The sequence below is a fragment of the Geotrypetes seraphini genome, chromosome 1 (assembly GCF_902459505.1).
Source record: "Geotrypetes seraphini chromosome 1, aGeoSer1.1, whole genome shotgun sequence".
Classification (NCBI taxonomy): Eukaryota; Metazoa; Chordata; class Amphibia; order Gymnophiona; family Dermophiidae; genus Geotrypetes; species Geotrypetes seraphini.
In genome coordinates, this window is record NC_047084.1 from 112,951,040 (window position 1) to 112,964,433 (window position 13,394).

Genomic DNA, 13,394 nt, shown 5'->3' on the forward strand with positions numbered 1-13,394 from the left:
GAGTATATAGGGAGTCATCAGAACCAGGACAGACAGCTGTCTTAGTGGGGGTGTTGGTATCTCTCCGCCCCCCCCCCTCGTGCCCTCCTTTCCTGGCTCGCCCAGACCTCTTTAAATCATCACCAGTGTGAGCAGTTACTCTGTCCTGCTGCCTCTGAAATCACTTCCGGGTCGCAGGGCCAGGAAGTGACGTCAGATGGAAAGTCAATGCTGTCGTGCAGGCGAAGATTTAAAGAGGTACAGGGGTGGGAATGGGGGGGGCAGAGAAGGAGTGGGGGGTGATGTGGAAGTATCAAGGACCGGGAGCTTTGGACCCAGTGGATTGGGTCCTTGATACTTTTTATGTGAGATATTAATAAAACATCACCTGTCCACAGAGTCTTTTGCTTTTGGCGGATCTCCTTTCTGCGGAGCATCAGGGTCAATTGTACCAGTGCAAGAAAGCCCCCAATAGGACTTACGCATATCACCAGAAGGTTCATCAGCCGGTCTATTCTGGTGCGTTTCAGGGATGTCTTCCCGCTGTTCTGCATCAGTTTCGTATCGGGCCCTGGAGGAAGCAAAGGTTGGTCATTTCTGTCACTTCCCTCCATTTAAGATGGTTGCTGGTGGGGGAAGAGAATGGAATGGGAGGAGGAAGGCACACGGTGGGTCATTACACAGAGCTAAAGCAGCCTCTAAATCCTCACTGCAGAACGTTTTTAGATGGAATCTAATATAATAAAGAGCTAGCCGCGCATGCGCAGTCCTATTTGCGTGTAGGTCTGTGGCCGTAGGAGTGCGCATGCGCGAGTCCCCAGCCTTGACCGCGGCTTGAGGCATATGCGACTGGAGCGGCTCTGGCAGCGGATGGCGGGAGGAGGGCTCAAGGTCCTGCCGCCGCTGCCGCTCCTGTTTACAACGGCCTGCACGTCGCCGACTCCCCCCCTCCCGCAACAACCGCTACCGCTCCTGTTCTTCCCCTCCCTCCAGTCACCGCTGCCATTCCTATTTAAAACGGCCTGCTGAGGTTCGCGGCCGGCTGTAGCGAACCTCGCAGGCCGCTCTCCACGTGATAGCACGTTCCCTCTGACGCGATTGCGTCAGAGGGAACATGCTACTGAGGTGAACAGCGGCCTGCGAGGTTCGCTACAGCCGGCCGCGAACCTCAGCAGATCGTTTTAAATAGGAATGGCAGCGCTGACTGGAGGGAGGGGAAGAGGAAAAAGAAGGGCCATGGAGCAGGCAGGAAAGGGGGCTGTTTTGGTGGGAGGGTTGTGCTGAGTGTAGATAGCAATCATGGGGGGGGGAACAGAAAGGGGCCATGGAGCAGGTAGGCATTGCAGAACAGGGGGAGAGGGAAAGGAGGCTGCTTTGGGGGGAGGGGTGTGCTGGGGGCAGACAGAAATCAGGTGGGGGAGGAACAGAAGGGGGCCACGGAGCAGGTAGGCATTGCAGAACAGGGGGAGAGAGAAAGGGGGCTGCTTTGGCAAGCAGGGGGGCCAGGGAGACAGACAGAAAGAAAGACGGACAGACAGGGGACCAGGGAGAGACACAGACACAAAGAATGACAGACAGAGAGCGTCCAAGGAGAGAGAGACAAATAAAAAAAACCCCAGACATACAGACATCTATTCTGGGCGGCGGGAGGAAGGCAGTATGGAGTGCTGCTGGAAGGAGGGCTTCGAGCCGCACAAGACTGTCCCCATAGCCCCTGCGGAGAGTTGGGCCAACCTCTCCTTCCTCACCGACGCCGAAGAAGCTGCAGGCCTCGCTCCCTGTCACGCTCTGAGCACTCACGATTGGCTGAAGGGTGTCATGCCAGTGCTGCAGGTACAGGGGGATGCTTTTGTTGCAGAGGTGTGCTGGGGGGTAGACAGCTTTGCTCGGGGGGGGAGGGGGAAGACACAAGGGGGTCAGGGAGAGGGAAAGGGGTATGCTGGGGGCAAACAGCTTTGCTCTGGGGGGGGGGGGGCGGGGGAATGACACAAGGACACAGACATAAAGAATGACACACAGGGGGCCAGTGAGACAGACCGAAAGGAAGACATTCAGGAGAGACAGCCAGTGTCCAAGGAGAGAAAAACAAATAAAGATAGACAGACAGACAGTGGCCAAGGGGAGAGAGAGAAAGAAAGAAAGACAGACACACACATCTATTCTAGCACCCGTTAATGAAACGGGCTTAAAGACTAGTGTAAATATATTTATGAAGTAAATTGGGTTGGTCTGGTTTGAAACTGGTTGAGTAATGGACACTTCTGCTTCTATACACAGCATATAGGTGATCCTAAAGCCGATCGAGTGTGTAGACAGGCAGTAGACATAGCTAGACATGCTCAAGGAGTGTAGGCACCGAACAAAGTAGGTGATATCTCTGGACTGAGGTGGGGTTCTGTAGGCCTTGTCTCCTGAGGGACAGTCAGTCTGCCCCAAAAGCCCTACAAGAACCTGATATATCCCTAGAGGAGAGGAGAGACAGAAGATCTCGATAGAAACATCCAAATATTTCATAGGTGAAAATTATGCACCCGAGGCAAGTACTTGACAGCAGTAAGAAAGTTCTAGAAAAAAAAAAAATGAAACTGCAAGGGACAGACTGAGGAGAGAGGAGAAGGTGGTGGATGCATAGAAGAGATTCCCCGTGCTACTGGAAATTAAGAGACAGCACGAGACGAGCACTGAGGACCCTTAACAGTGGGGCTAGGAGGGTAAATCGAAGATCTAGTCAGGTCTGCATTATTGAGAAAGGGGAAAATGGGTGGACAGAAGGGCCTGTTCTTCATCTGTTGTCATGGCTTACGTTATTCACCTAGAAGGCACAATGTCACCGCCATACCTACGACTACTACTATTCATTATTTCTATAGCGCTGCACAATAGACAGTACCTGCTCAGAAGAGCTTCCAATCTAATTTAGACAGGACATTTCAGGGTTGGGGAGGTTATAGCGGGTCTAGGCATACCTGCAAAGATAACAATCCCAAAACACCAGTCGGTGTTCCTCAAGGTGCAGCCCCTCAGCAGGATCTTCTCATTGTCCAGCGAATGCTTCTGACCTTGGTACGTTAACGTCCCTGTGAATTTATCCAGCTTGTTGTTGGGAGCTTCACACCTAACCTCACCTATGGATGGAAAACGGATCGTCAGACACATTCCTAAAAGTGGCTCTTACTAGATTACATATCCCAAAAACATGCGATCTGATAGGCAGCTCAGACTCCCACTGGCATAGCGGGGTGGGGGGGTGCCATGTTGGTGGGGGCGCTGGCACCCTTCCCCCTCTCCGCCCCCTGCCTCTTCCCATTCCTCCCCTCCACGTGCGAGCCCCCCTTCCCTTCCTCCGTACCTCTGGATGAAGTTGTTGTTTGTGGCGATCAGCAAAGTGCTCTTCACGTCTCTGTCGGCTATCCCACTGATGTCACTTCCAGGTGCCGTGCATAGGAAGTGATGTCAGAGGGAGAGCCGACGGAGTCACAAGGAGTGCGTTGTTCACCGTCGCGAGCAACAACTTCAACCACAGGTACGGGGGAAGGGAAGGGGGGTGTGCTCGGAAGGCAGGATAGGCTAAGGAGTGGGGGGAGGAGATTATGGTGGGGGAGGGGCGATACTGCCTCTCAAATATAGAGCACAGCCCCCAATAACACATGAGTAGATTGTAGAGCTGACACCTCAATAATATAGAGTCAGATATGAAGCCATTGCTCACCCTCTGATACCATAACAAGATACTATATGACCGGCTAGAGAACCTCCACCTGAATAATGAACAATTAGATGTGAAGTGCCCTCAATGAAAATACTGGATCAGATTTCAAAGCTCAAACTGCAATACATAGAAACATGAGGGCAGATAAAGGCCAAATGGCCCACCCAGTCTGCCCATCCACAGTAACCATTATCTCTTTCTCTGTCCGAGAGATCCCACGTGCCTATCCCAGGTCCTCTTGGATTCAGACACAGTCTCTGTTTACACCACCTCTTCCGGGAGACTATTCCACGCGTCTACCACCCTTTCAGTAAAAAAGTATTTCCTCAGATTACTCCGGAGCCTCTTAACTTCATCCTATACCCTCTCATTGCATGCCATGATAATACATGGAACACTCTTCCCAGTAAGATATGACCAGATAGACCACCCCTCACAGTGGCATAGTAAGGGGGGGAAGGGGGGCGGACCGCCCCGGACGCCGGTAATAGAGAATGACACGGTGACAAAATTCATCACCGTCCCCGTCCCCGCGGATAACCGTGGGAAACCATCTTCATATCATTCTTTAAAGAGAGAGGGAAGAATCAGAGTATGAATGGCCACAACCACCGACCCGCAAGATTTGCTTTGAAGAATGCTGGTGTAGAAGGACCGAGGTTGAAACAGACACTACAGAATGACAGTCTCTGGTATCCAGAGCAGATATTGTGATGTCATAATGCCTCATTCCACCAGTGCCTAAGAGCCAACCTCATCAGTGATGTCACAATGGCTTCATTATCCTTGGCTCACATAAGAATCAGAGTATGAATGGCCACAACCACTGACCCACAAGCTTTGCTTTGAAGAATGCTGGTGTAGAAGGACTGAGGTTGAAATAGACACTAGAAAATGACATGGGATTATTTCCAGTGGTTATCCACGGGGACGGGAACGGTGATGAATTTTGTCACCATGTCATTCTCTAGCTAGTAACTCTCTGCCCCTGCTACTCTAATGCCTTCCCTTCATCACGCCCCGTACCTCTTTAAAATCTTTGCCAGTGCAAGCAACTAGTCTATAGCCTGTTGCTCACGCAGTCCTGGTTCCCTCTGAAATCACTTCCAGGTCAAAAGGCCAGGAAGTGACAACAAAGGGAACGCCAGAACATAAGAATAGCCTTACTGGGTCAGACCATCAAGCCCAGTAGCCCGTTCTCACAGTGGCCAATCCAGGTCATTAGTATCTAACCAAAATCCAAGGAGTAGCAACATTCCATGGTACCGATCCAGGGCAAGCAGTGGCTTCCTCCATGTCTTTCTCAAGAACGGACTATGAACTTTTCCTCCAGGAAATTGTCCAAACCTTTCTTAAAACCATCTGCTCTTACCACAACCTCTGGCTTAACTATTCTCTGAGTGAAGAAATATTTCCTCCTGTTGGTTTTAAAAGTATTTCCCTGTAACTTCATCGAGTGTCCCCTAGTCTTTGTGATTTTTAACAGAGCGAAAAATCGATCCACTTGTACCCGTTCTACTCAATTCAGGATTTATTCCTTTCACTTTTCTCATGACCACTTGCTATAATGTCATGGTGCACAGAGGCAGGAGGTGAAGGAAGTCCCTGATCCCCAGGGCCCTATTGTAACTCATAGGAAAGCAAGCTGGGCAAACAGGAAGAGCTTTGCTGTCTTTATCTTTGCTCACATTCTGTTTTTATATATTTGTTATAGGGCTCCAAACAGAGCAGCTGGCTCTCAGGCCGAATAAATCCAGCACGTTTAGGCAAATGTTACGCCGGGCAACTGGTTTGCCCAGACTCCATTTCATTAAGTGCTTTCCGTGTGTTTGCAGAAACCCAGAGCAAACATTACACATGGAGTACACTGGTGACATCAGTGAAGGAGTCTGGCCGAAGGCCAAGAACTGGTCACCATGGAGAAGGGCGAAGGCAAACAAGGCCACTACCGTCTCCCTTCCACTGAGTGAACTACAAGCCAGAGCAGGTGCAGGTAAAGGAAGCCACAGGCCTGGGCCTCAGCAGGTGCAAGCAGATTCAGGCTGCATTAGATAAGGGGAGTATGTAGTGCTGTGGTTAGAGCTAAAGCCCCAGCACCCTGGGGTTGTGGGTTCAAATCCTGCACTGCTCCTTCTGACCCTGGGCAAATCACTTATTCCTGTCTTATCAAACTCTTAGAATTTTCTTTCCATAGAAACAGCAAAAGGTGCTCATTTCTATTAGACTTGTCTTAAACGTAAGAATTTAAATACTTTAAAAGGCCTGGGAAGCAAGGGATGCCCGGGGGGAGGGGGGTCTCGGAAGCGGAAGCTAGTGTTTCTGAATATATGGGAGCCATATCTGCATTCCTTGCATCCAAAGGACCGTAGTGAGATATTAAGCTGGGTGTCCTAATACTGGCACTCAGCTGTTGATGGAGCGAGAGAGACCCAGTGGGGCGGGGTGGAGACTCCAGGGCCTTGAGGTGCCATGCCAATGACTCTGGCCTTGCTTGCCTGTGGGAAGAGTTGGCGGGGGGGGGGGGGGTTCCATTGGGTTTTGATACTCAATAACAGTTACAGTCTCTAGGGTTGAGTGGGGGGATGGCTTTCTTCGGGGCTCATAAGAGTCCAGGGCCTTGAGGCGCCATGCCAATGACTCTGGCCTCGCTTGCCTGTGAGCAGAGTTGGCGGGGGGGGGGGGGTTCATTGGGTTTTGATACTCAGTAACAGTTACAGTCTCTAGGGTTGAGTGGGGGGGATGGCTTTCTTCGGGGCTCATAAGAGTCCAGGGCCTTGAGGTGCCATGCCAATGACTCTGGCCTTGCTTGCCCGTGGGCAGAGTTGGCGGTGGGGGGGTTCCATTGGGTTTTGATACTCAGTAACAGTTACAGTCTCTAGGGTTGAGTGGGGGGTTGGCTTTCTTCGGGGCTCATAAGAGTCCAGAGCCTTGAGGCGCCATGCCAATGATTTTGGCCTCGCTCGCCCGTGGGCTGAGTTGGCAGGGGGGGAGTCTGTTGATTCTAATCCTAAAATGTTGATGCCTCATTGTTCGTTGATGAGAACCCTACTATGCCACTGTTTTGCTTATTCTGTTGTTTGCATCAATAAAAATTGTTTGAACCATAAATAATTTAAAAGGGGAGGGGCCTCAGATCCCCGGGCGTTGTAAGCAACTGCAACTGGATAGGGAAATAACCTCATTGGCCCCACACCCTCTCCTGCCTAGTGACGCAAATCTTCCTAGATCAAGCATAAAGCTAAAAGATATTGCATAATTCTTTTTATTACAATCATAAATCAACCATCCCAGCCCCACTGGGAATTTCAATGTTCTAGTAACATAGTAGATGACAGCAGATAAAGACCCGAATGGTCCATCCAGTCTTCCCAACATCTAAATGGAGTTTGGCAGCGTGAAATCAGCCGTCAGTGAATCCCCAGCTGTGACGTCTACGTCACACGTCCGACGTTAATAAAAGAGAGCAGTTCAGAGCAGCGGCCATCTTTGCCTATGTGAGCGAGCGAAGTAGCGCCGAGTAAGTTGGATACAGACGAATGCGTGGTTTTTTTTCCATTTTTCTAGCCCTGACCCTGCTGCATGTTTGTTGTTTCGTAGGAGTCCATTGCCCTGACGCAGCTATACAGCGAAACGCCTGCTAGTTCACGTTGGCGCAAGTGGACCGGCAAAGACCGCAGGAGATTCATCAAACCTGCACTACACAATTGAAGCTCTGCCTAAGCTAAGTTTCTTGTTGGTTTTTTTTGCTTTACATTTTGACTCAGGAAAGCATTGAATGCAATTCGCTAGGCAGGAGGGGGTGTGGGGGCCAGTGAGGTTATTTCCCTATACAGCGCACTTGCTCAGTTAACAGCGCACGGGGATCTGAGGCCACTTCCCTTTTAAAGTAGTTCAACGCTTATGTTTAAAGACAAGTCTAATAAAAATGAGCACCCTTTGCTGTTTCTACGGAAAGAAAATTCTAAGAGTTTGATAAGAGAGCTATTTTGGGAATATTTAGATCAGGGGTGCCCACATTTGTTTGGCTTGCGAGCTACTTTTAAAATGACCAAGTCAAAATGATCGATCAACAATAAAATTTTACACACTGTACACAGAGAAAATGTTAATTAGCATTTATATTCGGGGTTTTTTTCAAAGAGGTCAAGGCAGATGAGTTTATGCAATGGCACCTCAGTAACAACCATACAAAAATAGACAAATATACCCCCTCCCTTTTACTAAACCACAATAGCGGTTTTTAGCGCAGGGAGCTGCGCTGAATGCCCTGCGCTGCTCTCGACGCTCATAGGCTCCCTGCGCTAAAAACTGCTATTGCGGTTTAATAAAGGAGGCCATAGTGCAAAATATAGACAACAGATATAAATTCTCAAAACGGACACATTTTAATCACTAAAATTTAAAATAAAATCATTTTTCCTACCTTTGTTGTCTGGTGGTTTCATGAGTCTCTGGTTGCACTTCCTTCTTCTGACTGTAAATCCAATATTTCTTTCTTTCTGCCTTTCTTTCTCTCTCCCCCTGGCCCCCCCCTTTCTTTTCTCTCTCCCCCTGCTCCCCCCCCCCCGTAAGGCATCTTGCCGATTTCTCCTCTTCCCCGATTCTTTCCCTACCCCCACCCCCAAGCCACCAACATGATTTCTCCCTGCTGCTTCCCCGAGCCAGGCCAGCCAGGCAGCGATTGGCCGACCCAGAACTTCCTCTCCAATGTCAGAATTGACGTCGGAGGTGAAGTTTTGTAAGTCCGGCCTGGCTTGGGGAAGCAGCAGGAAGAAAAATTTCGCAAAGGCAATGTGATTGACTCACGTTGCCTTTGCGATCTACTGGTCGATCGCGATCGACCATTTGGGCACCCCTGATTTAGATTCATCTCTCTTAGCCCTGTATAATTTTCTATTGATACAAATCACTTAATCCCCTAGAGCCCCAGGTACATTAGATAGAGTGGGAGCCCCCAGGACAGATAGGGAAAAATCCTTGAGTACCTGAATAATTTGTAATCCACATAGAATTGTAGGATATGCAGAATATAAATAAATAAAAAATCAGGGAGGCGCAAGAGAGGGTAGACAGACAAGGACGAGAAATCATGTACATGAGAAGAGGCCCAGGCAGGAGTCTGAACAATCACAGGAAGGCCGGAAAGAGCGTGGACAGTTACGCACAAGGGTAGTGACGACCAGGGTCAGTCACAGGAACAGAGAGCAGCCATGCGCAGGAGCAGGTGAGCCCATGAACAGTCGGACAAGGACAGTTACAGTCGGCAAAAGCACAAAGAGGCGAAGGCAAGGACTAGTGAGACTGTGGTCGGTTACAGGCAGGTATCTGAACAGCACTTCCCACAAGGACTATAAGAGTTGCCATCCTGGGTCAGACCAAAGGTCAATCGAGCTCACTATCCTGTTTCCAACAGTGGCCAACCCAGGTCCCAAGTACCAGACAGAACCCCAAAGAGTAGCAACATTCCAGAGCTGAGACTGTGATGTCATAATGCCTCATTCCACCAATGCCTAAGAGTCAACCTCAGAAGTGATGTCACAATGGCTTGATTGTTCTATACTTGGCTCACATAAGAACATAAGAAATGCCATACTGGAACAGACCGAAGGTCCATCAAGTCCAGTATCCTGTTTCCAACAGGGCCAAGCCAGGTCACAAGTAGTTAGATGCCCATTCTCTCCCGCTGCCACACAGCACCTCCTCCTCTGCAGCGGGGATGATGCCCACTCTCTCCTGCTGCATCACAACAACCGCCCTGCCTCCAACCCCTCTCCCCCGTACCTTTAACTAGATGGCTGACCGGAGGGATGCCTACTCCTTCCATCCAGCTGGCTCGCCTCTTCCAAAATGGGCCTTCCCCTCCTCGGTGCATCCTGGGATGCACCAGGGAGGGGCCTGAGGCTCTGATTGGCCCAGGTTGTATAAGGCCCCTCCCATAGGAAGGGCCTTATGCAGCTTGGGCCAATCAGAGCCTCAGGCCCCTCCCCAGATGCACTGGGAAGGGGCCTAAGGCTTTGATTGACCTGGATGCCAAGGCCCCTCTGGTCAGCCATCTAATTAAATGTACGGGGGAGATGATGCAGGGGGAGAGAATGGGCAACTGTCCCCCTGCTGGGGGGGTTCGCTTGGCAGCAGGAGAGTGGGCATTTCTTCTGCTATTGTATTTTTTTGGGAGGGTTTCTTTTTACATTTTTTCTGCGTATGTGCCCTTTGCTATCACCAGTGATGGACACATGAAAATTTAGCAAATCTTCACTACTCTCCGCCAACCTCATTTATATGAGCATTTTTGGGAGAATGACTCGCTTTTTTAAATTCACTACCAGAACGGCTGCAATAGCAACACGTCGTTTTTATAACGTGTTTAAAAAAAAATCTAGGCTATGTGACTCAGGATTGAGTACAGGGCCAGTGTTAGACATCTGGAGCCCAGGGCAGAAATAAAGGAGGGGGCCCACGATTTCTCTCCTCCCTGCCCTCTCCCCCAATTTCCCCATCTAGTGTCTCTCACTTCCTGCTCCTTCCCATCCAGTATCCCTTCCTTCATTTAAAAATCAGCTGCTCCAGGGGGCCCCTGTGGGCTGGGATTTCTTTCCTTTCTCCCCACCCCATTCTGAAGCCCCCGTCAACTTTTACAATGCAAAGGGGTCACCGGCGTGGCAGGGATTCTCTAGCACTGCTCTCAGCTTCCTCGGCGCGGTTCCTCCGCCGTAATCTGCCCCCCTTCTAATGCAACTTCCTGTTTCTGCTTGGGCTGACTGCAACAGATGAACAGCGCTGAGGAAGCTGTGAACAGCACTAGAGAATCGCTGCCGTCCAATCGACTCCTTTGCATTTTAAAAGGTGAGAGGGGATTTGGAACAGGGTAGGAAGAAGGGAAGGGCATCGCAGCCCACATGGGCCCCCTGGAGCTGAGGGGCCCAGGGCAGCTGCCCTGTTTGTCCCCCTCCCCCAACGCCAGCCCTGCCTGGGTACATACAAAGGAGTCACCATTGCCAAACTGCTGTGTCATATTTACCCCAAGGTTCCCACTTCAGAATGAAGCAGCCAAACCCGCATGTAATAAAATGGATCACCTACCGTCAAACTCTGAGAGCTTCCCGAGGTCCTCACCTATGTCCCCTGTCACTGTCAGTGACTGTTTCACCTTCAGGTTAGTTTCCCTGTAATAAATGACCAATAAAAACGTGATTGGGGACCTCCGCTACAGGCAGGGTTAGAGGATTGCATCACACACGTACTGGGATTAGTTCATAAGACTTGTATGAGATCATTGGTGATGTCAGAGTCAGACAGAGTGGCCCTGATTTTATAAACCATGACTCATCAAATGCACGCAGGACAATTGCGCCCCGACATTTGCACGCATGACAAAGGCGCGCACTGAATGGGGGGGGGGGCCCGACACAACAACTGAGTCCTGACAGGATAGCAAGTGAATGTTTCAACAGGGCGCAATTGCCGGTGTACCTTCTAAACAGTGTTGGAAACGGCACCTACCTCACGTCAACCAAAGTTAGGCGACGTTTATAGGCGTGAACCTAGCGAAGCCTAACTCGACTTAGCTGCCTGCCAATGTTTAAGTCACTCCGCACCAAAACTCCGCCCACTTTGGATAAGCACCTCGGTGTAGACGTCCTGCCAATTTCCACGCAGAACTTAATGGGGGCTTTTTTTTTTTTTTTTTAAATATAATTGGCTTTTAATGGTGTTTTCAATGATCCCAAAAAAAGACCGTGAAGGCGACCTCTGGGTGCTCCACTGCTTTATTCACTCCAATAGAGACTCCACACGTACGTGTTTTGGCCAGAACTACAGGCAATCCCCGTTTTACAAACATCCGAGTTACGTTGGACTTGCACTTACGAACAGGGGTCCTCTCCCTCCCGAGCCCCAATGCGCTCCTCCGATGTCAGAGGGAAGGCTTCCAGCTCAGCTGCGGGACGCACATAGGAGCCGCTGCCCATGGCTTTGTGCAGAGAAATGACTGCAGCAAGATGGAGCAGGGAGCTGGCCAGACGGTAAACACCTGCTGGAGAGAGGCATGTACTTGAGGCACAAAATGGAGGGAGGGAGGGAGAGGGGCATGTTGAGACTCGGGAGGGAAGGAGAACAAACTTCGGAGAAATGATGGAAGGAAGGAGAGGGCATGAACTTGGGACACAGAATGAAGGGAAGGAGGGAGGGGAGCATGAGCCATAGGATGGAAAAATGGAGGGAGTGAGGGAAAGAGATGCTGAGGTGAGGGAGGGAATAGAAAGGGAGAATTGGATGTCTGAGTGAGAGAGAAAGAGAGATGTGCACGTGGGGAGATGAAGAAAGAGGAGAATTGTTGGGTATAGGTAGGGAGAGAGAATTATTGGACATGGTGGTGGGAGAGGAATGAGGTAGAGATGCATGGGGAGGAGACAGATGAGATGGAGTAATGGTGGAGAGGGAACAGTGGGATGGATGGAAAAGGATGCAAGAGGGGGCTCAAGGAGATGGAGAAGGTGGGAAGAATTCAACTTAAGAATGGTTTAAAAACACAGAACCCGTTCTTAACCCAGAGACTGCCTGTACTTTAAATCTACAGTCCAGATACAGGCGTATAATGTAGGTATAACACTTGAGATTAGTATGTAGATGGAGGAGGAGTAGCCTAGGATTGGTTAGTGCAGAGGAACTGGGTTTGATTCGGGTTACCAGATTTACTGTTGCAAAAACCTGGACACATGGCCCTGCCTCTAGTCCCGTCCTTTCAGCTCTGTCCTGACCCACCCCTGCCCCACCCCCACAAAACGTCGTTTCTTCCTCCCGACCGCTGGGCCGCATCTGGAGAGCCTCGAGCATGCGCAAAAGCATACAACATCATCCGCGCATGCTCATAGGATCTCCAGATGCAGCCAGAGCGTCTTCGGTCTTTCCAAAACCTGGACAAACCATGTTGGGGTTTTCCCAGACATATGGTCATCCTAGTCAAGTCACATAATCCTCCGTTGCCCCAGGTACAAAATAAGTCCCTGCATACGCGCATAATGTTATTTATTTGTAATGTAATTTATTTCTTATATACCGCTACATCCGTTAGGTTCTAATATGTAATATGTAAACTGCTTTGATTGTAACCATAGAAAGGACGTTAGAAACATAGAAACCTAGAAATAGACGGCAGGTAAGGGCCACGGCCCATCTAGTCTGCCCACCCCAATGACCCTCCCCTACCTTTCTCTGTAAATAGATCCCACGTGTCTATCCCATTTGGCCTTAAAATCAGGCACGCTGCTGGCCTCAATCACCTGAAGTGGAAGACTATTCCAGCGATCAACCACCCTTTCAGTGAAAAAGAATTTCCTGGTGTCCCCGTGCAGTTTCCCGCCCCTGATTTTCCACGGATGCCCCCTTGTTGCCGCGGGACCCTTGAAGAAGAAGATATCTTCTTCCACCTCGATGCGGCCCGTGAGATACTTGAATGTCTCGATCATGTCACCCCTCATGTCACCCCTTGGTTGTCAAATCTCCTTTGTCAACCAGATAAATCTTCAGGGCTACAATTCACCCCTCCCTGGGTAACCAGCCAAATCTTGTGTGATTGCCCAGACGCTGGGGTTGGACAGGACTTACCCATCCAGCTCGGCAGTTTCTATGTAGACCAGGCTGTCTGGCTCACTGCTAGAGAGTAACAGCAGATCTGCCTGAAGAGAAAGGAAACACAGGTTAGAGACAA

At 50.0% G+C, this 13,394-nt stretch overlaps 1 protein-coding gene across 10 annotated transcripts in view; it reads right to left on the reverse strand.

The window, feature by feature from the left end:
- LOC117356551 (phospholipid-transporting ATPase ID-like) overlaps positions 1–13,394 on the reverse strand; it is a 209,143-nt gene that overhangs the window by 100,683 nt on the left and 95,066 nt on the right. For 8 of the 10 annotated variants that reach the window (XM_033935931.1, XM_033935912.1, XM_033935903.1 and 5 more), the window contains 4 exons: positions 13,292–13,362; positions 10,769–10,851; positions 2,946–3,104; positions 462–550 (listed from right to left, as the gene is read on the reverse strand). In XM_033935931.1, coding sequence (XP_033791822.1) covers positions 462–550; positions 2,946–3,104; positions 10,769–10,851; positions 13,292–13,362 — 402 coding nt within the window. Of the gene's footprint in view, positions 1–461; positions 551–2,945; positions 3,105–10,768; positions 10,852–11,554; positions 11,721–13,291; positions 13,363–13,394 lie in introns of all 10 variants that reach the window. The other 2 variants (XM_033935986.1, XM_033935975.1) reach the window with 2 other exon arrangements.